Source organism: Dreissena polymorpha, chromosome 13 (assembly GCF_020536995.1).
Source record: "Dreissena polymorpha isolate Duluth1 chromosome 13, UMN_Dpol_1.0, whole genome shotgun sequence".
Lineage (NCBI taxonomy): Eukaryota > Metazoa > Mollusca > Bivalvia > Myida > Dreissenidae > Dreissena > Dreissena polymorpha.
In genome coordinates this window covers 24094968-24120774 of record NC_068367.1, presented here as the reverse complement: position 1 = coordinate 24120774, position 25807 = coordinate 24094968, and the positions used below count along the sequence as shown (strand labels likewise).

Below are 25807 nucleotides of genomic sequence, written 5' to 3'. Positions count from 1 at the left end.
TATTTAAGTTACAAGTATGCCGATAAAATACTAAATGGGTGAGAATGAACGCTGTCCATTGTTAAATAGACGTTCTTGATGAACAATCACTAAATGCAAATTTTCCCAACGAAATCAGAATCAGCACCAAATTCTGTGCTTAAAAGTTATTTAATGTTACATAAGAAAACATTCCATGGTCCCTAAAAGTAATAAATGGAAATATTTGCGGTAATGAAAAACAATGTTGCCTTTGTTTATCGTTGAAAGGAAAATGTGATATAATGTGTGTATGTTGAGACACAATTTGCCAATTAATCCCATTTTAATGTAAAAGACCCAGTACAAACACTTTACACAGAACCAACATATCACATAAAAATAAAATGTGTTGATGTCGGAAGAATAAAGACTTTTAACTCTCTTTTGATCACAGATGATATGCATTTTGAAATTCCCTTATGTCTATTCAGTGGATCGTTCGCGGATAAATGTCCTTTAATAACTACCTACAGACATGTCGAACATACAAATACGCAAGCCGTGAATGATATGAACACAATGTGTAATTAACGGTATTGATGAGTAAATGTTCGGCTTGCGAAGTGGTTCGTAAACTTGTTTCTCACCTAGGCGATCAGGGTTCGATTCCCGACACCGGAAGCATGTGAGTTTGATTGGTGGTCACCATACAGGACCAGTTGGGTTTCCTCCAAGTAAAACGGCTTCCTTATAAGACCACGACACAATTGAAAAGTCTTTCAGTAACGACAAAATAGCTGGAAACTGCAGCTATAATTCGAAATTCGTCCCAACTTTCGTGAGTCTAATGAGTAAATTAGGTATGAGTTCTTGGCCGTACTCCGGGTCCACACATAATGCAGACTCTGTCACGGAAAGGACCTCATAAAGCTCAAGATGCACACACACACACACACACACACACACACACACACGCACACGCACACATACGCACACTCACATGTAAGCAAATAATCAACACCGAGTTTCAATGCAATTGTATATTTATTTTTATTTTTGAATGCTCGATTACATTATACGGATAACCAAATATAACATATCTAGTACAGCCGTTTTCTATCCGTGCAGACATCGTCCTTCATCTGAAGAAAAAAAACAGTATTGACATAAAGTGAAGCATGTTTGCGTTTGAAAATCTAACGAGTAGTTCTACAAATGTTCCGATGTGTATTAAGTCGTTTACCATTCCCTGATGACCTTTGGATTGTTTATGGCCTAAGGTAAATACAACCAAGCTATTGGCGCTTGTTTGATAAGCAAATAAATACCCAATGTTATGAGTATTTTTTTTAATAAACACAAACAACTTCACTCCCCTTTTCAAAAAGCTACGGACAATGTTCGTGTAGTTTCCATCTGCTAATATTTCAACCTTGTTCAATATTTTAAATCCGAGAACGATCTTTTTAAGGACGATATATATCAAATTCAAAAAAGCTTGTGTTCCCGTAAACAGCGATAAAGTTAAATCATGCACAAGGTTCCATAACCAAAAAAGTATTCAATTTCCGTAGACTTAGACACGGGGGTGAATTGCCTTGTGTATAGTTTATCACTATAAATGGATTTATTAATATTTAAACCAGCATGCGCCTGTGAAACCGATATACCTTTTCGTGAAACTATATGATTAAATTAATTACACACTAAGAGATTTGGATACTTATACAAAAATAATATTGAATGAAATAATGATGGGTTAGGAAATACCTCCAAAGCTAGCCTCGTCAGTGCGAAGCCCGTTTAATATTTGCTGTTCTTGCAGCACAACACGCACTTCTTGCAGTTCCATTTCTGGCAGCGGCCCACTTGGCGCTCGTTGAAGTAACAGAACCTACGACACTCACACCTTCTAGGGCGGGGCCATCCGCCGATCGATCCACCCCACCCGCCGCCAGATCCACCCCATCCGCCGCCAGATCCACCCCACGAGCCGCCAGACCCCATCCACCCACCGCCAGACCCACCATACAGACCACCTGCAATAGAAAGGTTAACGTACGATGTAGCAGTATGTCGTTAAGATGACCTATTATCTCATATGTTTTATGGAACCATCGGTTGAAATGATTTGCCTTACCTAAAATATTAAGTCAAACGTGAGACATGGTGTTAAGTGCATCATAGTATAATTTTGCCTTACTTTACATTGTCATCGTATTCTGCTTGTTACTATAGACGTCGAACAAAAAGCGTTTGCTCATTAAATTGTAGTGGTAGTCTAAGACGTTTGTATATACTGAGTGAATATTGCAATTTTAATCTTGTATTCAATAATAAGCTAATTATTACTTACCCCCGGAATATCCTCCCATGCCGCCCATTATTCCCCCGCCGTATCCTCCGTCCATATCATCGTAGTCGCCTCCGCCATACCCGCCTCCATACCCACCGCCATACCCACCGCCATACCCACCGCCATACCCGCCGCCAATCGCATAATCATCTCCTCCGCCATAAATTCCGCCGCCCATCCCACCATCTATTCCACCACCGATACCTCCGCCGATGCCGCCGCCAATACCACCGCCCCAGCCGCCACCAATACCACCGCCCCAGCCGCCGCCAATCCCACCGCCCATGCCGCCGCCGCCGCTATAACCGTACCCATGTTTACAGGGTGGCTTTCTGCACGGTGGTGGCCATCGAAAACCTGAAAACAATACAAATAATTAAAGTGGATAAGTGGATATGAAATATTGTACTATTGTTAATAAATTAACTCTAAACAAATAATCGACCGCATTATTATTTGCTTTGCATTAAAAGTTTCAATGCGATGACATCATCTTTAATAATTCGTGTATGCCTTATTGTTGGTTTATCTTATGTAGGTAATTGGTTATGTGCCTTCAATGAAAAACTAGCGAGAATTTTCGTTTCTTGAGTTTCAATATTTCTTACTCTCTGGTTGCCGTGTATCTGCTTAACAAGAAATGCTCTCAACGTTGCAAATGGTTATCTGGACGCCATGAACTTACCATCAATCAAAACCACTTTGACTTACATCATGCTTAACCAATTTATGCTTTGTGGACTCTCCCATCCTTCTTAATTGGATCAATATATTTCCAAAATTAGGGATGTCTAGTATATTTATTTCTATACTTATAATATTTCTACAGAAATTCCTTTAAGCAAACAGCGCAGACCCTGATGAGACGCCGCATCATGCAGCATCTCATCTGGGTCTACGCCGTTTGCCAAGGCCTTTTTTCTAGACGCTATGCATATATGGGTTAACTATCACTATTGTTTAATTGTTTGTTAATTGAACATTAATGCATATTAAAATACTCGTATGAAACCGTTTGAATGAAAAGTGGATTTGAAATCGCAATGCTACTTAATTTTTTTTTATATATCGACTATAAAAATAAATGTGTACCATCAGCAGAAATATTAAAAACAAAAGTTTATGTGTATGTGTTCACAAGCCATATATCGATGCGATGATCACTTGATAAAATATAATAAAATATCGTCCGATATCTATCTGGTTTGTATCAGGCAAATACATTTTCTTAATTTCTTTACATAAAAACAATACAACAATTCTTGAGTAAATGATAGAACAATTTGTATGTAAGAAAAAATCAAACGATAAAATGATTTGTAAGTAAGTGAAAGAACAATGCGTGAATAAATGATAGAACGATTTGTAAGTACGTGATAAAATTCTTAAGTAATTTATAGAACGATTTGTAAGAAAGTGATACAACAATTAGTGAGAAAATCATAGAACGATTTTTAATTAAGTGACTGAACCCCATGCGTGAATAAATCATAGAACAATTTGTAAGTAAGTGATTAAACAATTCGTGAATAAATGAGCAGCTAGTAAAATGCCGAACAAACCTTGAGTGACTGTAAAACAGCACAGACCCAGCACGACAGCAATATTGAACATGCTTGTGTCTTCGGTGGTATGCACAGAATTGCATGTGCCTTATACTGAAATAAAGACGACTTATATAGACAATATCCAGATTAGATGATGATGACAACGCAGATTATATCAATCAGCAATTTAAAAGAAATGTGTATAATAAAAAAAATTACAAGAATGACAAGCATAGTGGTTATGTCAACCAATCAAAAAGTACTTAATAACTCTATATTTTTTTATTTAATATATTAATTAAATGTCAAAGTAAACATAATGAAATGTTTGTATCGAGTGCGGCACAATCAATCAATAAAACAACACCAATGGACACGTGATGTGGGAACACGAAACCAAGGGCCATATTGAAAGATATTCGGCAAAAAATGAAAATATTTTGTACTGATCTAATTAAGTTAAATGTATTTCATACATGTCGATATTTTCCATATTACAAGTAACATATCATTATTCCAATTTGTAATATTTGCATATTAATGACAGTATCACGTTACACTTTCCTTGTATAGTTTAATTTAGTTTTAAGAAATATTTAACAATTCTCTCGGTATCTACCTATATATTTAAGACATTAAGCAAATTTATCTTATATTGACAATGAATATGTTGCAGATTGCACACTTTAAAGTCTTTTTCAGATCTTCCTGTGATTACGTTTAATAGTAAAGCAGCAATAAATACACATACTTCGTAATCATAATCAAGGATTGACAATATGTAGGAATAAACAATCTTGAAAAAAATCTTTTTTACGTCCATGTCTTTTGTATACATACAATGAGTTCATCGCCTTTGTATCTTTGCATTATAGTGTTACAACAAACAAATAAATGTGCGTATTGGAAATATTTTCAACAAAAAACCAAGCAACCTAACCATACCATTATCATTTATGATGTAACAATCAATTATAGCAATTGCATTAAGCAACTTTTTGTAAAGCTAAATATTTAATCTCATAAGTCCAAAAACACGCCGGAATAAATGTCAGCGTTTTTTTATATGAACCAAAGACGTTAATGGATTAGTTTTGGTTTTGTAAAAAGCGTACCACTGTACACAAAGACATCAAGAAATAATTGTCAATACATTGGCTAATCACGAAACCGCAAAATAACGTGCTACATCGATGAAAGCACTCGCCTGCATTAATGAGCCGCGTTCTGAGAAAACTGGGCTTAATGTATGTGCGTAAAGTGTCATCCTAGATATAAGCATGTGCAGTCCGCACAGGCTAATCTGGGACGACACTTTCAACTGTTATGGTATTTTTAGTTTCAAGGAAGTCCCTCCTCACCGAAAATCAAGTTTTGACGGAAAGTGTCGTCCCTGATTAGCCTGTGCGAACTTCACAGGCAAATCTGGTATGACACTTTACGCACATGCATTATGCCCAGTTTTCTCAGAACAGGACTCAAATGGTCAGCATACGATCAATCTTTTCCGACTGAATGAAATAGACATTGCATTTCAGAATTGTTTCTGCCATCTGTACTTAATTAAAGTGCACTGTGTAATGCTTATCCGAAGAATACTACTGTCAGTATACTGTTTTTATTGTCCATCTTTAACACAATATATATTATAAAAGATAATGTCCTGCTAGAGAGACCGCTTAAACATGTCAATTAATACTAAATTTGAAAAACATTCAAACAATGATGGCTACTATGTACTAAATGGTACGTGTTGATGCCATTGTGTCAGAGCTGTTAATAATGACGCTGGTTATTGCGAGTATTAACTATGTTGATGCTTAGAATACTATATCATATATATATGGCGATGTACGTAATCTGTAAATGAAACAAAAACAATGTCAATCACGTGAATAAAGCTATACATGCACGAGTAAATGCCTTGGTGAAATGTACGGTTGCTAAATATATATAAGTGATGCATCTAGTTGTCTAATAGATGTTTTATGAAGCAATGACTATTTTATTCAGTAAATTTCAAACATATGCATAAAGTATATAAACGGTACGTTTAATGCATTTCAAGCCGTTAGTAAATATTCCAATGAAATAGATCTACATCTTTGATGAAGCAATTAAATACAATTTAATTACCTCCATCGACTTTGGTAAACTTAAGTTGTTTGGCTAAGTGTGGATAAATAATAAATTAATAATCGAACAAACTGAATGTGTAAATAGACATGAAAAATCCGCTTAGAACTTAATGTTTATTTACATCGTACGTTCTAGTAGAGGCCACCCTACTGCCAATCTCACACAGACTATGTTAGAAACATGTGCATTGTATGTGCATACGCAGGCACGCACACGCGCACACACACACGCAAACACACGGTCAACGCAAATGTGTGAGCTTTTTTTCGGCGAAGCTGTTTAACGTCACCTTTGACCTTAGATGACCTTCATTCATGCTAGGTCCGAAATGAATAAACCCGAATTGTGCATTGGCTAATAATACAAAAATCACCGTAAACATTGGTAGTCTGGTTCCCAGACTAAAACATTGGATGCATACAGTATCATTTGAACTCAAATATATTGTAAATTACATGTAAATTACAATAAATTAAAAACTGTCATGATACAAAACATCCTCTAAACATTACATCGAAACGTTTCTCCTTAGTTTACGAAGCCGTATAGCATTAATCACATGTCTGTACAATTAAAATAATATATTGTTTACATGCCGTAGCGGCCACACTAAACACCACAAAAACAGGCTAGATTGCACTTTACCGGTACGCAGTAGTTTACCACTATCGACAAAGCGGGGGTTTGGGGGCGGTAGCCCGCGATACTAAGGAAATATATAGGTGTTGGAAATATATTTGTCTTTGATTTATTGTAATCCATATTTGCGTTTATTAGTGTAAATATGTTTCTTAGTATTTTGTTTTGTTCATTTGTTATATAAAGTTCTGTTTTTCTGCAAAAACTTCATATAACTATGATGCTTGCAATATTGAGTCTTTTATGTTTACATTCTACTTACATCTGTACACATTATAACACATTATCTTTTAGTTCATTCCAACATTATGTTTTAATAGTTTTTCAGAGGCGAATACGTTTTCTTTTTCTATTAAAACTAATGTATTACTTGTTCAATTATGAAAACTTAGTCATTACAATACTTATTGACAATAAAACATACAATTTCACCTCTTCTTGTTCTTCATTTATATTTGTTAATACATTAAAATATATTATCTTATTATCACTCACTACCTTCATTAAAATACATGGTCGCTTCAGTCCATCTCTTTTCACTGGTCGCAAACATTACAACATCAACGTCGTATATCTTTTTAACGATATTTCTTGTTCTGAACTGGTTGTGAAAAATTGGCATTATGAGCCTCGCTCTGGGAAAGGGGGGCTTAATTAAGATCAGCCTGTGCGGACTGCACGTTAAGCCCAGTTTTCTATTAAAAAAAACACTGAATTTTGCTTAGAATGCTCTTTATAAAAATGTATTGATAGGTGGCCCCTACGTGCACATTTTTAACTTTATTTTTAACTTCAGGATTTTACATTAAATTTCATAATGATTGGAAATTAATATAGTGTGACCTAAATGATGATACACTTTTATCTGTAACCCATCAAACACTTTGACTTTGTAAGATGGTTATATGGGAGAGAATACCGACGAATTCGAAGCAAGTGTATTGCGTATATCGCTAAAATAATATCGGGTGGTTTTTTTGCTTTAAATGTCAAATGCATGAAAACAAAGAAACGCATTTGGACAGAAAAATAATCAGGAATGGCTAAAGGTCACACATATGCAAATTTTATTAAAAAGTGAAAAAAAAAAGTATTCAATTTATACAAACATCTAAAAGGTGCGAATATTAAAAAAAAAAATTAAAGTAGCTGAATATTGCCAAATGGCAAAACATGTTTTACTATCCTTACTTGCACATACAAATGGTGTATACCTGCGAGTACTTTAATAACAACCGCCTTTTCCGCCACCTCCACCACCGCACTCCGGGAACCACCCCCACACCCGCTTTCAGTACCATCACATCCGCCACTGCCATCACTGCAACCAACCCATATGTTATAGCAATGTCACCAATAACCCTACGTGCAACTTCCGACACCAGAACCGCTCCATTCACCGCGTACTACCCAATATCCGCCACCAGAACTGGAATCTCCCCAACCGTCACAACTTCCGCCTTCTGAACCCCCGTTAGATCCACCATATCTGACGAAACCATTGTGTGTGCGCCGACAAGAATCATCACAGAAGACTGAATTACGCATTCAAAGAGCAGCTGATTCATTTTTGATGTATGAATAAATGAAAGATTTACAAATGGTCGTTTATGGATGAAAGGGGATGTTGTTCATAGAGCTGGTACAAAACAAGGATTATAAGAGATATAACACCGCTATAAGTCACCGATGGAATGGCCATTGTTTCCGTTTTGCATTTGAACAACAAACACCGTAATACCCACTACTTTCTAAGCATCATCTACATTTTGTATTTTTGTCTCCTACCGGTAAAACCGGAGGGGACATATGGTTTGTGATCTGTCTGTCAGTCTATCTGTCAGTCAGTCCGTCTCACTTTTCTGGATCCTGCGATAACTTTAAAGGTTCTAAATATTTTTTCATGAAATTTGAAACATGAATAGATGGCGATGTGGAGTTTATGCACGTCATTTCATTGTGTTCCTACGTCAAGAATTCTGGTTGCTATGGCAACAAATAAAAAATACTAACAATGGTGGAGTTTCACCGGTAGGGGACCATATTGCTTGGCAATCTCTTGTTATATTATGCCTAGTACAAGAATTAGAACATTAATTTTACGATAACTCCATTTGATCAGTACTAGAGACTACAGATAACAGTGCATAAGCGTGAGTGTACAATGTTAAAGCCTTATATTGAAATGCACTGTAATATGAATATCTTACTATCAAAGAATCATTCGTAAGAGTGTCATTTCTTTCCTAACGACAGCCAAATTAACCATGTATCTTTCAAGGACAACCTAACCACCAAAACAAATATTGCAAGTTAGTTTAAACTAAACATCTAATTATGACCAACGTTACGTCTATGAAGCAAATTCTGTTCGTTGAATGTGACAGCGAATACTCTTGGAAATACTTGACTGCGGATCCTTACGTTTTTCGCCATTAATTTTAATAGACGTCTCTGTATTCATGTATATTTGTTGGGTCTGATTTTTTAACCCATTAATGCCTATTACTAAAAAAAGGCCTTGGTAAACAGCGTAAGCCCAGATGAGACGCCGCATGATGCGGCGTCTCGTTAGGGTCTGCGCTGTTTGCTTAAAGGAATTTCTGTAAGAAATATTCTAAATATAGAAATACATATACTATACATCCCTTCTTTTGGAAATAAATTGATCAAATTTAGAAGGATGGGAGAGTCCACTGGGCATAAATGGGTTAAATGTATCAGAAGTACACATTTAGCCGCTAAATAATACAGAACAAGATTTCTGATGTTTGTTGGTACATACGAGATAATTTGTTATTTCAGACAGTTATTGGGTTACATTTGATTTAAATAGTGCAAACATGCTGTATCGGGATTGAGAAATGACATGGTCTGCAAATCCTGTTACTTGCTTTTCAATAATAAAATGAGCCGCGTTCTGATAAAACTGGGCTAAATGCATGTGCGTAAAGTGTCGTCCCAGATTAGCATGTGCAGTCCGCACAGGCTAATCAGGGACGACACTTTCCGCCTTAATTTGATTTTTGCTAAGAAGAGACTTCATTTAAACGAAAAATGTCATAAATGCGGAAAGTGTCGTCCCTGATTAGCCTGTGCGGACTGTACAGGCTGATCTCGGACGACACTTTACGCACACGCATTACGCCCAGTTTTCTCAGAACGCGACTCACATGTACGGTATATTTCGTTAAATAATTTTGTAATAATGCAACTATTTTGATTTCGTTGATACATCATTTATGCTGTGAAAGAACTTTCGCTTAATAATATGTTCTTTTTTTCCACTAAGTTTACTGGGTGTTAAGCAAGTAAGTTGAATTAAACTACGGAATCCGGATAGTGCCATCTACCATCTCACTCTTCTTTCATCAAGAGCGACACACGACACACAACGCGATACATTTTACATAATTTTTAAGTTTGCAACGTTAATAAAATAGCAAAATCAAATGCCATATTTTACCGAGTAACAAACGTAGCTGCCAGTGTTTAATACGGAATGCGGATAGTGCCATCTATAATCTCGCCCTTCTTTCATCAAGAGCGACACATCGCCCGTGTGTGAAAGCCCAAAATGCGATATATCGTGTTAAAAGATCGTGCGTCGCCCCGACTGTCGCGCAAAATATCGTGCGTCGCCGCGACTGTCGCGCAAAAATATCGTGCGTCGCTTCGTGTGTCGTGTGTCGCTCTTGATGAAAGAAGGGCGAGATTATAGATGGCACTATCCGGATTCCGTATTAAACACTTGCAACTATGGTTACTTGGTAAAATATGGCATTTGATTTTGTTTTGTTTTTAAACAGAAATTATCAGAAAAATGTTGATTTGTTATGAAAAACACGAAGGACAAAGTAATGCATACCATTCTTTATTTACTGTTGAGATCAAAATCGATAACGTGTATACATCCACATTAGAAGGCTTATAGACATTACATGATGAAATCAGTATTGATAACGATAATCCATGTCCGTATTTATTTAGTATGTCTTATTAATATGTTTAATTTGTGAACACCTTTTACATCTGCAAAGGAATATGTCCACATCGAAGCTGTTTGTACCAGAATTTACATGAAAGCTGCTCGCGATTTTATAAATAAACCATTTGTAGCTAAAACTGGAAAAAATACCGTACCGTATCAATAAGATATCTAATCAATAATCTTCGTACAGTCGAGCATAACTTTGCAAGTAGTAAAGCCATTGAATTAAACCGTCATGTACTGATAGATGGCTTAGTACTATGATAATAATTTTCTATTTAAAGACTATGCCTTTTGTATTGTTTTCAACTTACACGCATAATTTATTTTTAAGTATTGAAGGAATCAAAATAACCCATCATATACTAGTAGAGAACATTGAGAGGTAGTGTAGGCCACAAGGCCCTCAAATCTTTCTATAGCATTCATAATAGTAATTGTCCTTTGCTTCTTGTTGTGCAGTTTATGTTACATACGGGGATTCTTGTGTGTGCAAAGAATAACTTTGAACTATAAAATATCAAACGAGACTTCAAACGATTCATGTTCTGAGAAAACTGGGCAAACTGAACGTGCGTAAAATGTCGTCCCAGATTAGCATGTGCAGTCCGCACAGGCTAAGCAGGGACGACACTTTCCGCCTAAATTTGATTTTTGCTAAGAAGAGACTTCATTTAAACGAAAAATGTCATTAAAAGCGGAAAGTGTCGTCCATGATTAGCCTGTGCGGACTGTACAGGCTAATCTGGGATGACACTTTACGCACATACATGCCCAATTTTCTCAAAACGCGACTCAAATAGTGAATGATTCATTATTTACAATTATTGGTTGAATCGTCTGTTTTTATCAAGGTGCTATTTAATACCACGCAATCGCTTTTAATGTGAATGCATTAACTGCAAGGTAATCGTAGAATAACAATTCTTCAAGATTTACAGAGCTTTGGCACTTTCTTAAATTTAATTTGCGCTCGGTCATTTCAATACCAATGAAGGCATAACGATGAAATGTTACTGGTCTTTAGATAACATTTTAAGCTCTAAGTGCAACAACTCTTTCTAACTTTCTCTTTAGTGATTTTGGAGTAATTGGCATTGGCATTTAACCCATTTATGCCTAGTTGACTCTCACATCCTTCTAAATAAGAACAATTTATTTCCAAAATTAGGGATGTCAAGTATATTTATTTCTATTTTTAGAATATTTTTTACAGAAATTCCTTTAAGCAAACAGCGAAGACCCTGATGAGACGCCGCATCATGCGGTGTCTCATCTGGGTCTACGCTGTTTGCCAAGGCCTTTTTTCTGGACGCTAGGCATAAATGGATTAATTGTGCAGAACTCAATGTCATAGTATTTAGTATGCAGATCATGACTCAAAGAAAGTATTCAAGGGATTTGACGAATTATTTTTCAAGCACATAGTTTTATCAGACGGACAGACATAGAAATTGACACGCTGAGGGAACATTGTTAAACCTATAATACTTTCCGGTGGAGGACATAAAGATAAAAAATATACCATACTGTCTTCCTACATCGCCCGTGTACGTTTTCGCTTTCATAAAACAGACGAAACAAATTATATTTTAATAATTATGGTGAAATTCGTATGACAAAATGTGCCTTTAACTAATTGCAAGGTATTGTTGATATGCTTATTAATGTTTTGTAAATGAAAATGCTCTGTTAATCTGTTCTAATTTCATAAGCCTGGTAACAGTTGAACGGTTATGCTACCAATGTGTCAAACCAGGGCCTTGAATTTGAAATCTAGGACATGCATGGTCATTTCTTCATGAAATCAGGACACAAAATCGTATTTTAAGTCCTTAATTGACCTGGCTATAGTTATCAGATTATTATAAGCTCAATCAGTATATTTATATCATTATTTATGCTTTGTGTATTGTAAACATATACACAATCATGCAGTTACATGATAGCAATAAATAATATCAAAGCTAACCATACTATAAAGGTCATTGACAAAGCCTATGGTCAAAATGTGAACACATTGAGTGTTATCGCCCTCTCGTGCCAGCAAAAACAACACGTTGACAGGTTGTCATTTTTGACAGTTCTACTTTCACTTTCATTTTGTGATATCAAACTATTAACAATTATGTGGCTGAGAAAAATATCGCCATTGCTTTTTATGCCCCCGGTAGGGTGGCCTATATCAGTTGAACTGTCAGTCAGTCAGTCAGTTAGTCAGTGTGTCAGTCTGTCCGTCCGTCCAAAAACTTTAAGGTTCATGTAGAGGCTTCATTTTGAAAAATGTGGGACCCCAAGCATTGAACTCAAATTTGACTAAAGGAAGAGTGCCACATTGAAAATGTATACATATATGCTTTAAAGGATGTTTTTCCTTCAAACTGCTACCAATTTTGTACATCAACGTACATGTATCATACCATCCACAAAATCAATCAAAATACAAAGCGATTTTAACACTAAAATATACATTATTTTCAAAAATCTGAATCATGTTTATTCCACGTATTTCGGCGGAAAATTATATAACTAGTGAATAATATCGACATTGACGAGAGCAAACGCTTAAATAGTAAAAAAAGTTTACATATCTAGAAATATCAAAACTCGAACACATGTCATTTCATCACCATGGGGACAGCCATTTGTAAATTCATAACATAGAAAGAAACATGCTACAAACTAACTCATCGCCTAATTGACATTCCAAACGGTTGACGATGACAAATGCATTGGATTGTAATCTTTCCGTTGATGTTTGCAAACTGCACGATCAGACCTCATAAACACTCAAAAGAATAACTATGTAAGAAGCATTTCACCAATGTTTACAATTGTTGTCGAATCACCATACTTATATTATTGCGCATAAAATAGTACGCTTACAGACTGACAGAAAGATCGATACGTAACTCCGTTAAATTCATCACGGTATACTATTCTATTGATAATATATAATAACACATCGCTTTAACAATCTAAAAGGAGAAATAATTCTTTTAAACAAAGTTTTTAATAACGAAAGTGAAAACAACGGAAGTTAGATGGATATTCTGTGAGATGCACTTCGGCTCCAGAAAAAAACAATACAAATAAACTAAAAAAGACGTGTGGGGGACAATTTTCAGCTGGAAAATATTTGAAATAGGGTAAGTGATGATATCTCTACGTGGTCATTTCTGTTATTGAGTGCGATCTCTTGCAGATTAATGTTAATAGTTGTTTTACTAGTAGCGAACCAACTGTCAAAATATGTTTGTGTTTTCTCAGGTATGTGTATACACATACCCGGTTTTCTCATTACTGCACGTGGTTCCGACCGATTTGTTTTGCACGTTTTTCTACGGAGCACAGCGAGGGCCACGCTTTCAAAATGGGTAGAAGTAATCGAAATATAAAATCAATCGGTTTGCCAATTTCTTTATAATTCTTTACAATTTTATATGTCGTCTGCAATCTATTTCAATTTTAGATGGTTTAAATTTGCAATTTGGTTGAGAGGTAAATAACAAAATTGTTAAGCCTTTGAAGAAGAATTGTGACTCTTACTATCCACCATACCTGGATTTTTAAAAAGTAGTTACGTTTTAGTTATTTTTAGAACTTTGTTTAGGAAATTTATTCAAAATAGGCAGTTGAATAAAAACTCATTTGTTGTTTTATGACAATAATTTTCTGTGAAATGTTGCTAACTTGACCTTGTATATGTATATAGCTTTGTATTTATTCAACTTAAGGTAGTGCATATCCTTCCTAACTTTAGATTGAGATTTTGTAAATTAGTGTAAAAATGTATTGGTTTTAAACCAAAATATGAATAAAGCACACAAATATTGAATGTCAAAAATGTGTTTATGTTATTCTATCCGTCTTTAGCTTTAAAATGATATATAGTTTGACCATATTGTACCACATTGAATGAAGAAAAACCAAAGCGAATTTTTAATGAATTTTATCCCCCCATGAACCTTAATGGCCATAACTTTTTTAATATTAAACATAGCAACTTGATATTTGGCATACATGTGCATCTCATGGAGCTGCACATTTTCAGTTGAAAACGGTGAAGGTGAAGGTCATCCTTCAAGGTCAAATGTCAAATATAAAGCGTCTGTCTGTCTGTCCGAAAACTTTAACATTGGCCATAACTTTTTCAATATTGGCGTGCATGCGTATCTCATAGAGCTGCACATATTGATTGGTGAAAGGTCAAGGTCACCCTTCAAGGTCAAGGTCAAAGGTCAAATTTTGCAATATTGAAGATAGCAACTCCATATTCGGCATGCATGTGTATGTCATGGAGCTGCACATTTTGAGTGGTGAAAGGTCAAGGTCATCCTTCAAGGTCAAAGGTAACATATATGGCTTCAAAGCTGCGCAGCAGGGGGCATTGTGTTTCACAAATACAGCTCTTGTTTAATATATTTTCTGCACATTTCTTCAAAAAACTTACATCAATACACGATTTTCTTCGTTAATTCAATCATTCCTGACAGACTTGTGTACATATTTCGCTTACATTTTGACGCGCGTAGGTAGGACCGCATTACCGCTTCCGAAATGTGTATTCATACTATTGCCTTCGAGGAATTTATCTGATGTTTGACGGAAAGGGCCGAAAATGTGCGAGTGTGGGTCAAGTTCCCCACAGGTACTACTTTCCCGTTCCCCCAATTATTTTTCCGTACCTAAAATATTTCGTACCAAATTTTTTTTCGTACCCAATTTTTTTTTCATACCCAATTTTTTTTCATCCCCAATTTTTGTTCGTACCCAAATTTTTTTCGGTCCCAATTTTTGTGTTCCCAAATACTTTTTCGTACCCAAATTTGTTTTCATACCCAAATTGTTTTCGCAAAATGTGTGTACCAAATTTTTTTTTCGTACCAACATACACAATTGTGGTGATTGTGGTGATGTAGATAAACTTAACTTGATGCTTTTATATCCATCCTCTCAAAAGCATCGTCACACCAGTACTGTCAGTACTTTGATTTATGAGAGTATGACGTTGGTCAACCATTTACATTATTCAGTTTCTTAATAGATACATATTTTATGGCAGTTTTTATTTAAAAGAAAGGACGAGGCTGACCAGTAACCTGGGTATGTTGGCTGCATTGCACCCCCTCCCTTCCCCTCTGACACCCCCTTCTCCTTCAAACTCGAAGAGCCATGTCAGACAGGAGTGCACGGTGCAGGGTCATGTACACCTTGCAATACCATTTTATCCCTTAAGGGTATTTTCAATTTATGGGATTCTTGCAACTCTCCCTATAAGCGGTATATTAACAATCATAACAAATTAAGTACTGTTGTACAATTATATCTTAATCTTGAGAAACTTACTAATTTTGTATAGTAAGTAAATAAGGTGTTCTTGTACCATTTCTTTTACTTGCATCAGCCCCTATATATTAATTTCTATAGTATGGATGATAGCTTTTTGTGGGTTATTTCCTGCATTGTTGTATGAATTGGTTTACCAATCCCACATATTACTATAATATTTCAGTATATTAAACATTATAGTGTATTATTTCTTTCTTTTTATTTATTAATTACCATGTGTAGTTCTCCTAGTTCCATTTACCGTGCACTCCCTCTGGTCTAGGGGACAAAACCATCAATACTTCTCCATACAAAATTATCTCCCCTACACAAGCCCAAGTTGATTTGCCCCTGCTGGAATCCCCCTACCCCACCACACCTACCTACACTTCCAAATTCCTTCTTTTAACCCCCAGGTTTTTTACCTATCAATAAGTGCATATAATATTGAACATTCTGTACATAATCTGCCCTCATGTATAAACTTTGTTTGTTTTGTCTCATTTTTAACTGTAAGGTACATTGTTTTACCATTGATTTTAATGTGGTCCTAAAGAGGTAACCGTTTGGCGACACGCAAGTTATTACCTGTTAATATATAAATACTATCATTAAATTCCTTTCAACATTGTCTTAACGCCACACTGGGAGGACGTCCTTCTTTCATAGCCCAATCCTCTATAAGTTCCATACAGACAGGGTCTTAGGTTGGAGCATCACGGCTATATTCCCTGTCTGCAAGTGTTCAACATTGTGCCACACTTACAAATACATGCTAATCTTAATACTAAATATAATTTATAACTATATTGCATTACCAATCTCAATTGTTTGTTAGAAACTATATAATTGCATGTTTACATGCAAATCCCCCTCTATTTTTCTTATGAGAGATATTAAAACAGGCTCTACCTTCCCCTATTAATTAAGATTTACAAATCTATATATCTTACCATCGCTTAGAGCTCCTAGCATAACATTTAGCTCAATAACCAAATTACACCTATCTTTAGGTTTATTATGTATGTAGATATATAGTGGCAATGCTGAACCACTTTGTGATCTAAAAAAAACTAAAATATTAATAATTTTTGCATATATTATACATATCACACTTTCGTGTAATCTTTTCTCTCCCTAGAAACATTGAATGAAAAATATTATGATGTTCATTTTAACAATAAAACCACAGATCACAAAGTCTAAAGACTCCAACAAACCCATTGCAGTATATACTGAACAGTGGGTCTAGTAATGATGATGCCACATACAACAGTATGTGTGTTTTCACCATCTTTACTTATAAAAATTCGGCTATTCTCTCTCTCTCTCTCTCTCTCTCTCTCTCTCTCTCTCTCTCTCTCTCTCTCTCTCTCTCTCTCTCTCTCTCTCTCTCTCTCTCTCTCTCTCTCTCTCTCTCTCTCTCTCTCTCTCTTTCTCTCTCTCCTTTAAAAAAATAAAATAATAATCAATAAACAACAAACATATAATAACAACATCATACTAATATTAATAATTAATAAGAATTATAGTAGCATAACATAAACAAGTCATGAATTTCTTTAAAAGTTCTTTTGGATGTAATTATCCTTTTTCTTTCATTTATATTTTCTGCATAGAAACTATTACTGTTTATTTTTCGTTTTTTTGTTTGTTTGTTTTTTTGTTTCAGAGTTTATTTACAGGTCCTACTGGCCTCTTCACGAGGTTATTGTGGCCCGACCTGTCCCTGTGACCTTTCAGAGGAAAAAGATTAATTTAGAGCCAAAGTAGGTCAAATTTACCCCGGCTTCCCGGGTATTCGCCAAAGAAATAATTTAGATCCAAATAAACCAGTGCACGGTGGCCAATGAGACCTTAATGTGCACTGGTAGATAGACAATCTCAAAGACAAATTCATGCCTGAACGCAGCACCGCTGCAGCACACAGCTCCGCCTTTATGGCCCACTTTGTTGTCATCGGCCGTCGTCTTCATCCCCGAGACAGTTTCCCCAGTGCGTTGAGCGTAAAAGTACCGCTGTCCCGGGGTCCCTCTCCAAAGCCACCCCCTCGATGTTCTTGGGTTCCCCCCGCGCAGAGCACAGACCCAGGTCCGTCCCGTATGTCCCCCACACTGGTGGTCTCGCTGTCCCGCCGTCCCCGGCCCTCTTCAGACGGGACCTCTGGCAGGTCCGGGCCGGCGAACTCCTGACGATAAACAGCGGGTGACAAGTCCACTGCATCTCGGAGAAGACAGCAATCCAAGCAGTGTGGAAGACGTCCGGCTCGAGGGTGACGGACTCAGCTGGATTAGCAGAGCCACCCGCAGAAGTTCCCCTCTATAAGGAAATATGTACAGGTGAGAAAATCTTCTGCGGGCGACTCTCGCCTCGGTCGCGACGCGCACGCTCCGGCTGCTGACCGAGGTTTACCTTTCGTAAAGTGCAATATCAAGGTCGTCCGCCGTGGGAAAATTCTATTTTTAAACGGATTGACCTACTTGTAATTCTTAATAACAAATTTCGGCCAATCAGCGCCATCGTTTTAAAAGTCTATTAACGAATAAAAACGCCGCTTTTTAACAGCGTTAGGCTCAGCCAGTGTAAAGCTAATTTTTAAACTACTAGATTTTTATTAAAGCACCGCACCAACACTGCAAAGTTTTATATTTGTATCAATGGTACAGCCCAGTAAAATCGGGCTGTCCATTTTATGGCCGTTTTCGACCTTTTAAATGCAGAGTTGAAATGTTAAGCAGTGTGCTCGGGCAATGGTTTATTAACCGAAGTCCCGAGGGTAAACCATCCCATTAGTAGTAGTAGTAGAGGTCTCATTTCAGACCTAGAAAACATACCACGCACAGCAAATATCTTACAGAGGTTACCTCCCATACCAGTACAAGAAGGGAAAGGAATTGATACAATGCGAAGACAACTTGCAGTGGTTACCTACCATAGCTGTACAAGCAGACATACTTGTGTATTCTGGTAACATAGTTGTGTTCCTAAATGTGTAGATAATTTTAGTTTATGATAAATATAATAGTTTTGGTAGTGAATACTTCGATTGACATAATGACAAATTGTTCGATAGTTTGATAGTCCGAGCTATTCTAACCCGACATATATGCAAAATTCAAGATTTAAATCGAACAATCATGTTTTATAACTATTCTTACATGTTAAAAGTCTTTGCGTTTTGTTAGGTAAGCAAGCTTAACGTGTACTTTGATTCGAGATTTCACTCTTTAAATACATAATTGGTACCATGTTTGTTGTATTCAAAGAGCTACATATTTACATTCGTACGCGATATTTTTTAAATGATTGAACATGTTATACAATTTTTATATTTAACCCATTTATGCCCAGTGGACTCTCCCATCCTTCTAAATTGGATCAATTTATTTCCAAAATTAGGGGTGTCAAGTATATTTATTTCTATATTTAGAATTTTCCATAAAGAAATTCATTTAAGCAAACAGCGCAGACCCAGATGAGACGCCGCATTATGCGGCGTCTCATCTGGGTCTACGCTGTTTGCAATGTCCTTTTTTCAGGACGCTAGGCATAAATGGGTTAAACGCGAGTCTCAATTATTTATTGTGATGATGAGACATAATTTTTGGTTATTCTACATTAACGACGAGCTTATTCGCGTGGACCTATATCTGATAAAACCAAGAAATAAAACGAAAACAATTTATGTTTTACCTAACGTTATTTTCACAAGATAAATGATCGCATCCCGGGGATACAAATTCACGCTACGAAACACTGAATGCGTCTCAGTCGTTTGGTTTGATTGAGTTTGTCCTTTAAAAAGGAATGTGCTTTCAATATGTTATTATGTACTTTATATTACTGGTTCACCGGTGTTTTTCGGCTTTTTTTGAATGCCTCGTAAATACATTTTAAAAAGCAAAGGTTAAACATAATACTAAAAAAACGCAACGACATGTTTTAACTATAGAAAACCAAAAATCACGAACTATTAATTACCGTATTAACGTAACGAACAGCTAAAACGTTGATGGATAGCAATAGTTAATAAAGGTTCAGAGGACATGACACCTGAAAATAAACAAATATCATAGACACTTGCATATACTGTTTGTACAGTCCAAAGGTCATTCACGTTAAATTGACATGCACTCTGTTAGGATATTTCCAACTATTATTTTCAGATAGGTATGTTCATACGACTCATCGACGTAATTTTCGGCTTCGCAAAACAAACGAAAAATTGTTGGTATCGATATGTCGCAATTGGTTTTGTCTTAAGCCAGCTAGTCTGTTATATTTGATGTACAAAATACGTTAAATACACCAACATGATGTTGTATAACGAAATCAGTCGGAATGTTCATCAGATAATCAATGTTTTATATTTTAGTGACGAGTAGGTATTTAATGTATATGCCTTTAAGCACTCATTCTGGCGACTTAAAATATAGCAACATTCGTTTCAAAATCCAGAATTAATATATAATTACGTTTTGATCAAGCTGTATGTACTTTTTGCATAGCTGTGAACTCCATTCATCGTTTTGTTCATTTGGCTGACTGTTTCTTATATAATTACTAAAACACGAAGAGTACATTAATCGAACATTCGTCAAGCTGTATATTATTACGATACCGATGAGTACATTGAACAGAAGATTGTGTAAGGTTTATATAATTACGAAACTGAGGAGGACATTTAAACAGAACATTGTTTAAGCTTTATATAATTAAGAAATTGAGGGTTGCATTTTACAGAACATGCTAAGCTTTATATAATTACGAAACCGAAGAGTACATTCAAGAGAATACTGTTTAAGCTTTATATAATTACGAAACAGATGAATACCCATATGAACCCTGTTGATCCTGCACCCCTGTACTGCCTTTGCCTAAAACGTAATTATATCTGTATGGAATAGAAAGATAAAACGATCAATTAAATGTTGAAATCAAAATCTTTAAAACACAAGGTAAGGAATAACATGCCTTAGTGTATAAATGTTGTTCTTTTGAGTGACACTTATAGAAATAAAAAAACGTTGTGAAAAAATAAAGGCGTCCAGCTTAATAGACCGGTCCTCAATTACTAAGCTTTTATTCGGGTCCTTTATTATTATGATGAAACGTAAAATGAAAAGAATTGTGTGTGTTGTTTTATTAAGCGTATTGTAATTAAAATTATTCAATGCATTCAACATTTTTTTAATGTGCGGTGTAATTAAAAAAAGTCAACACCTCTACGAGCCTGCTGTTCTTTTGGTGACCTCCCTGTTATCTCTCAAACATAAGAGATATTTAACACGACCAATGAAGTACCGGCCTTTTAGTGACCTTCCAAAAACCCTACAATTGTTAAAATATCAGTCATCGGCCTCGGCCCGCTTCATTTTTATGAGTTACTTCTCGGCCACTTAAAGGCCCGCAGTCTTTGTTACTATTTCTTAGATAGAAATATTTTATGGAAGGGCATTAATTTATATTATATCCCGGCTTTAAATCAGCTTGTTGCAGCAAGTAGATCTACGTGTTTTCTTCGGGTGTTCGTTTCTGTTTTAGGGCGTATCTTGCGTTTCTTGCAATAAGTATACGCCGCAAGCACTGTGGAAGAGAAACACTGCCAAAAATAAATTATTCTTCGTTTAATCATGGTGTATTAAAAAGGCTAATTCAGTTTTTAGTTGGTCGCGTTAGCAGCCAGCTAAATTTACAGAGCATATTTTGTAAATCAGTATGTGCTTAGAAGCCCTAAGTACGATAAGAAACGCAACTCACTCTGATGGGACGATTACTGCTGCCTGTCTGCAGCAGACGACAAATGATTCTGCTCTAGCAGTGAGTGTATATACCCTCTAGCAGTGAGTGTATATACCAGCTTGTAAGACAACATTGACCAGTCTAGTGTTTATCATCGAAATCTGTACATATTGGCTGCTTTCAGGGAAAACGGGGCTTAATGCACGTCAAATAAGATTAGCCTGTGCAGACAATGCGCACAAGCTAATCAAGGACGACAACAGCGAACAACTTCAGTGCCTTCAGCGCTTTGATTTATAAGCCTTACTGACCCAGTTGTAAAGCGAGAAAACATAAACCAGAGTTCTAATCACAGAGGTTTCCTTTCAGAAATAGAAATCATACCACGCACAGCAAAAATCTTACAGAGGTTACCTCCAATACCAGTACAAGCAGAGAAAAAAAATGAAACTAATTCGCAGCAAACTAGCAGTCGTTACCTCCCCTAGCTGTACAAGCAGACATAATTGTTAACCTTAATATGTAGATAATTTTAGTTTATGATAAATATAAAAGCTTTGTTAGTGAATAAATCGATTGACCTTATGACAAAATGAAAACGAGGCATTGTTTGATTGTTTGATACGTCGTGCTATTGTAACACGACACATACTAAAATTTAAGAATCATATATAACAATCATGTTTTAAAACTACCCTTATATGTTCACAGTGTTTGCGTTTTGATCGGTAAGTAAGCCTTATGTGTATTTTGATTACAGATTCCACTCGGTAAAATAAGTAATGGGGACCATGTTCGCTGTATTCAAAGAGTTATTTACACTCGTACACGATATTATTTAAAAGGATCGACCAGGTTATACAATTTTAACATTAACATGCGACCCTCAAATTTTTGTGATAATATATCATTTTTGGTTATTTTTCATTAACGACAAGCTTATTCACGTGGACCTACATCTGATACACTCAAGAAATAAAACAAAACACTCTATGTTTTTACATACCATTATTTTCACAAGATAAATGATCGAAGCTTGAGGATAAAAACTCACGTTTCGACACACTGAATGCTTGTCAGTCGTTTGGTTTGATAGAGTTTGTCCTTTAAAAACGAATGTACTTTAATATGTTTTATGTACTTCATATTACTGGTTGAATGGTTTCTTGGGCTTATTTTCTGACTGCCTATTAAATATATTTTAAAAGGCGAACTGTTAAACATAATAAATATAAAAAGACAGCAAAGACATGTTTTAATTATTGAAAGCCAACTATAACGAACTCTGTATTACCGTATTAACGTAACGAACAGCCTAAACGTTGATAGATAGCAATAGTTAATAAAGGTTCACAGGACATGACACCTGAACATCAACAAATATCATTGATTATACTGCATATACTGTTTGTACAGTCTAAAGGTCATTCACGCAAAATTGACATGCATTCTGTTATGATATTTCCAGCTTTTATTATCAGATCATTTTGTAAATACGACTCATCGACGCAACTTTTGGTTTCGCGAAACATCGAAACATTGTTGGTATCGATATGTGGCAAGTGTGTTTGTCTTTAAGCGAGCTAGTTTCTATATTTGATGTATGAAATACGTAAAATTCACCCAAAACGATTTTTTGGAAAGAAATCAATCGGAATGTTCATCAGATAAACTGTATTATATATTTAAGTGACGTGCAGGTATGTATCATGAATATTGCTAGGCCAAATGTGAGGTTGAGCGCTCTAAAACCGGTTTAAACCCCCAATGCTGTGCATTGACCGTTCCAAGGCAGTGACCACAGCATTATTCTTCTTTTTGTGTATGCTTTTTCGTATTGTGCTGTTTCGTACTGTTTTGGCAATTGGTCAATTGCCTTAAATAAAGGACAAATTAGTTGTATATAATTAGAATGCAATACTGCTCCAGCAGCTGGAGTTTCAATCCTTTATATTCAATGTTTATGCAGTTAAGCACTCAATTTGGCGACATGAAATATAACAAGATTCGTTTCACAATCAAGATGTAATATAGTACTATCATCAAATTTTTGTTTTGATCAGACTGAATGTACTTTTAACAAATCAACATAGTTTTTCTTGTCGATATATGGAGATATTTAAGAATAAATACTTGAATACGTCTGAAATCGGTGCCAAATTTCACGTTGCAGTATGACCATGTACATGAATGCTGTTCACATCGCCTTTTTGCCAAGAACACATGCTTATAATATTAAGTATTTCTGATGTATTTAACTTTGCCAATAGCAGCATAAACAACTGTCTGTATTCGCGAGTTCAAATGCTTGAGAAAAACATGTTTTAAAAAGATATTTAAAAAAGAAACTCTTACCGGTGTTTTTACATCCATTACCGATTGACATCCGTCAAAGTATGTGATCGTGCACCCTGAATATATGCAACTGTAAATCTAAAACAAATACATGGTTTTGATTTCGTATAAGAAGATTCGAACATCAGATAAATAAGTTATTTGCACATTTTCATATGTTGTCCTTAAATTTATTATAAACCTCTGTGCGTCCAATTGTATAAATCTGGATAACTCTTATCCAGCGGATAACTTTTGGTTATCTTCAATTTTATGATAAGATAACCAAAAGTTCTCCGCTTGATAAGAGTTATCCAGATTTATACAATTGGCTGGTACAGCAGTCTGTGGTCTTCACAGGATAATCAGAGACGATACTTTCCGCCTACACAGAATTTTCGTTAACCCATTCATGCCTAGCGGACTCTCCCATCCTTTTAAATTGGATTTAATTCCAAAGTTATATTTATTTCTGTATTTAGAGTATTTCTTACAAAAATTCCTCTAACCAAACAGCGCAGACCCTGATGAGACGCCGCATTATGCGGCGTCTCATCTTGGCCTACGTTGTTTGCCAAGGCGCAAGAAGAGGCATCCTTTGAACGAAATGAACAATACAATCGGAAAGCTTCATTTCTGATAAACCTGTGCAGACTAAACATGTAAATTTGGGACGACATGTTACGCACATGCAGCAAACCCCATTTTCCCAGAGCGGAGCCCATCTATACTAAGAATAGCTGAGCGCCGCTCTGGAAAATAACCGTGTTTCTGCTTTCTTTTGAACTGACAACTTGCATTTTTAATAACGGTTAATCCAACGTTGTGAGGTACACTTGCTGTATGCTAATATGTAGCTAATGTGTATGTTATATCATAAACGGTTAGTTTTACTTATTTTTTTTTCATTTCGCAGTCTGCATCTTTAATATGTTTGTTATAAGCATATGATATCGAAAACGATGAGTTTAATTAGTTCATTTAACAGTACATGTACATATATCTAGATTAGCTTCACCACAAATCATACATATACAAACAAATTGTTGTCTAATAATTGACGAATCTTACATCTGCACTTCTGACGCAAAAATATCCCACAAACCTAGTCATTCAGTATAACATGGAAATATAATAGTTTTGTTAGTGTTGTTCTGAATTGTTGTACTTGTTTTTGCTCATAGTAATAATGGCGATGGTGTGTTTTTAGGGTGATGATGGTTGTGATTATATTTGAATATAATGTATAGGATTAATAACCTTCAATTAACATTATCCGGATATTAATTATTGTCCGTTGTCTATTTTAAGGATAATGAACAATTGACAAAACAATGCATAACATAAAGTACAACATAACAAGCATGTTTAACCCCCTTTTCACCGGGTTGGGCTTATTTTAAACCTGGAGGCATGATTTGAACAAACTTAGTAGAGGTTCATCCGTCAAATGGTCAAAAGAATCACTGGTTCAGGGGTCGGTCCCCAAAGTGAGAGAGGGTCAATTAAGTAGCTTCAGGGGCGGTCCACGACGGGAGAGGGGACTACTTATTTGCGTCGCGGGTGGTCTTAGAAGGGAGAATGGATCACTAGGTAGCGTCGGAATGATCACCGCATGGAGATGGGATCACATGGTAACTTCCAGGTGGTTTCCGAGGGGACATTGGATCACTTGGCAGCATGGGTGTGGTCCCTGAATTGGAGACTGGATCACTGGCAAACGTCGGGGTGGCCCCCGATGGGAGATGGGATCTCTGGGTAGCGTCG

The 25807-nt window shown here is 36.0% G+C and overlaps 1 protein-coding gene across 1 annotated transcript; it reads right to left on the bottom strand.

Annotated features, from left to right (window-relative positions):
• Positions 1-986: 986 nt before the first annotated feature.
• LOC127855830 (uncharacterized) lies at positions 987-7874 on the bottom strand. Its single transcript, XM_052391643.1, has 5 exons — positions 7857-7874; positions 3880-3975; positions 2318-2674; positions 1732-2000; positions 987-1103 (listed from the first exon to the last, which is right to left on the bottom strand). The coding sequence occupies exons 2-4, from the start codon at positions 3929-3931 to the stop codon at positions 1765-1767; spliced, it is 645 nt and encodes a 214-aa protein (XP_052247603.1). The 5' UTR covers positions 3932-3975; positions 7857-7874; the 3' UTR covers positions 987-1103; positions 1732-1764.
• Between the last annotated feature and the right edge of the window lie 17933 nt (positions 7875-25807).

What these genes read in the sequence shown, in the direction of transcription:
- LOC127855830 (XM_052391643.1), bottom strand. Translation starts at nt 3,931, where the DNA reads ATGTTCAATATTGCTGTCGTGCTGGGTCTGTGCTGTTTTACAGTCACT. An exon ending in CTGTTTTACAGTCACTCAAG is followed by an intron (nt 2,675 to 3,879) that starts GTTTGTTCGGCA and finishes TATTGTTTTCAG; the next exon opens with GTTTTCGATGGCCACCACCG. An exon ending in CATGGGAGGATATTCCGGGG is followed by an intron (nt 2,001 to 2,317) that starts GTAAGTAATAAT and finishes TTTCTATTGCAG; the next exon opens with GTGGTCTGTATGGTGGGTCT.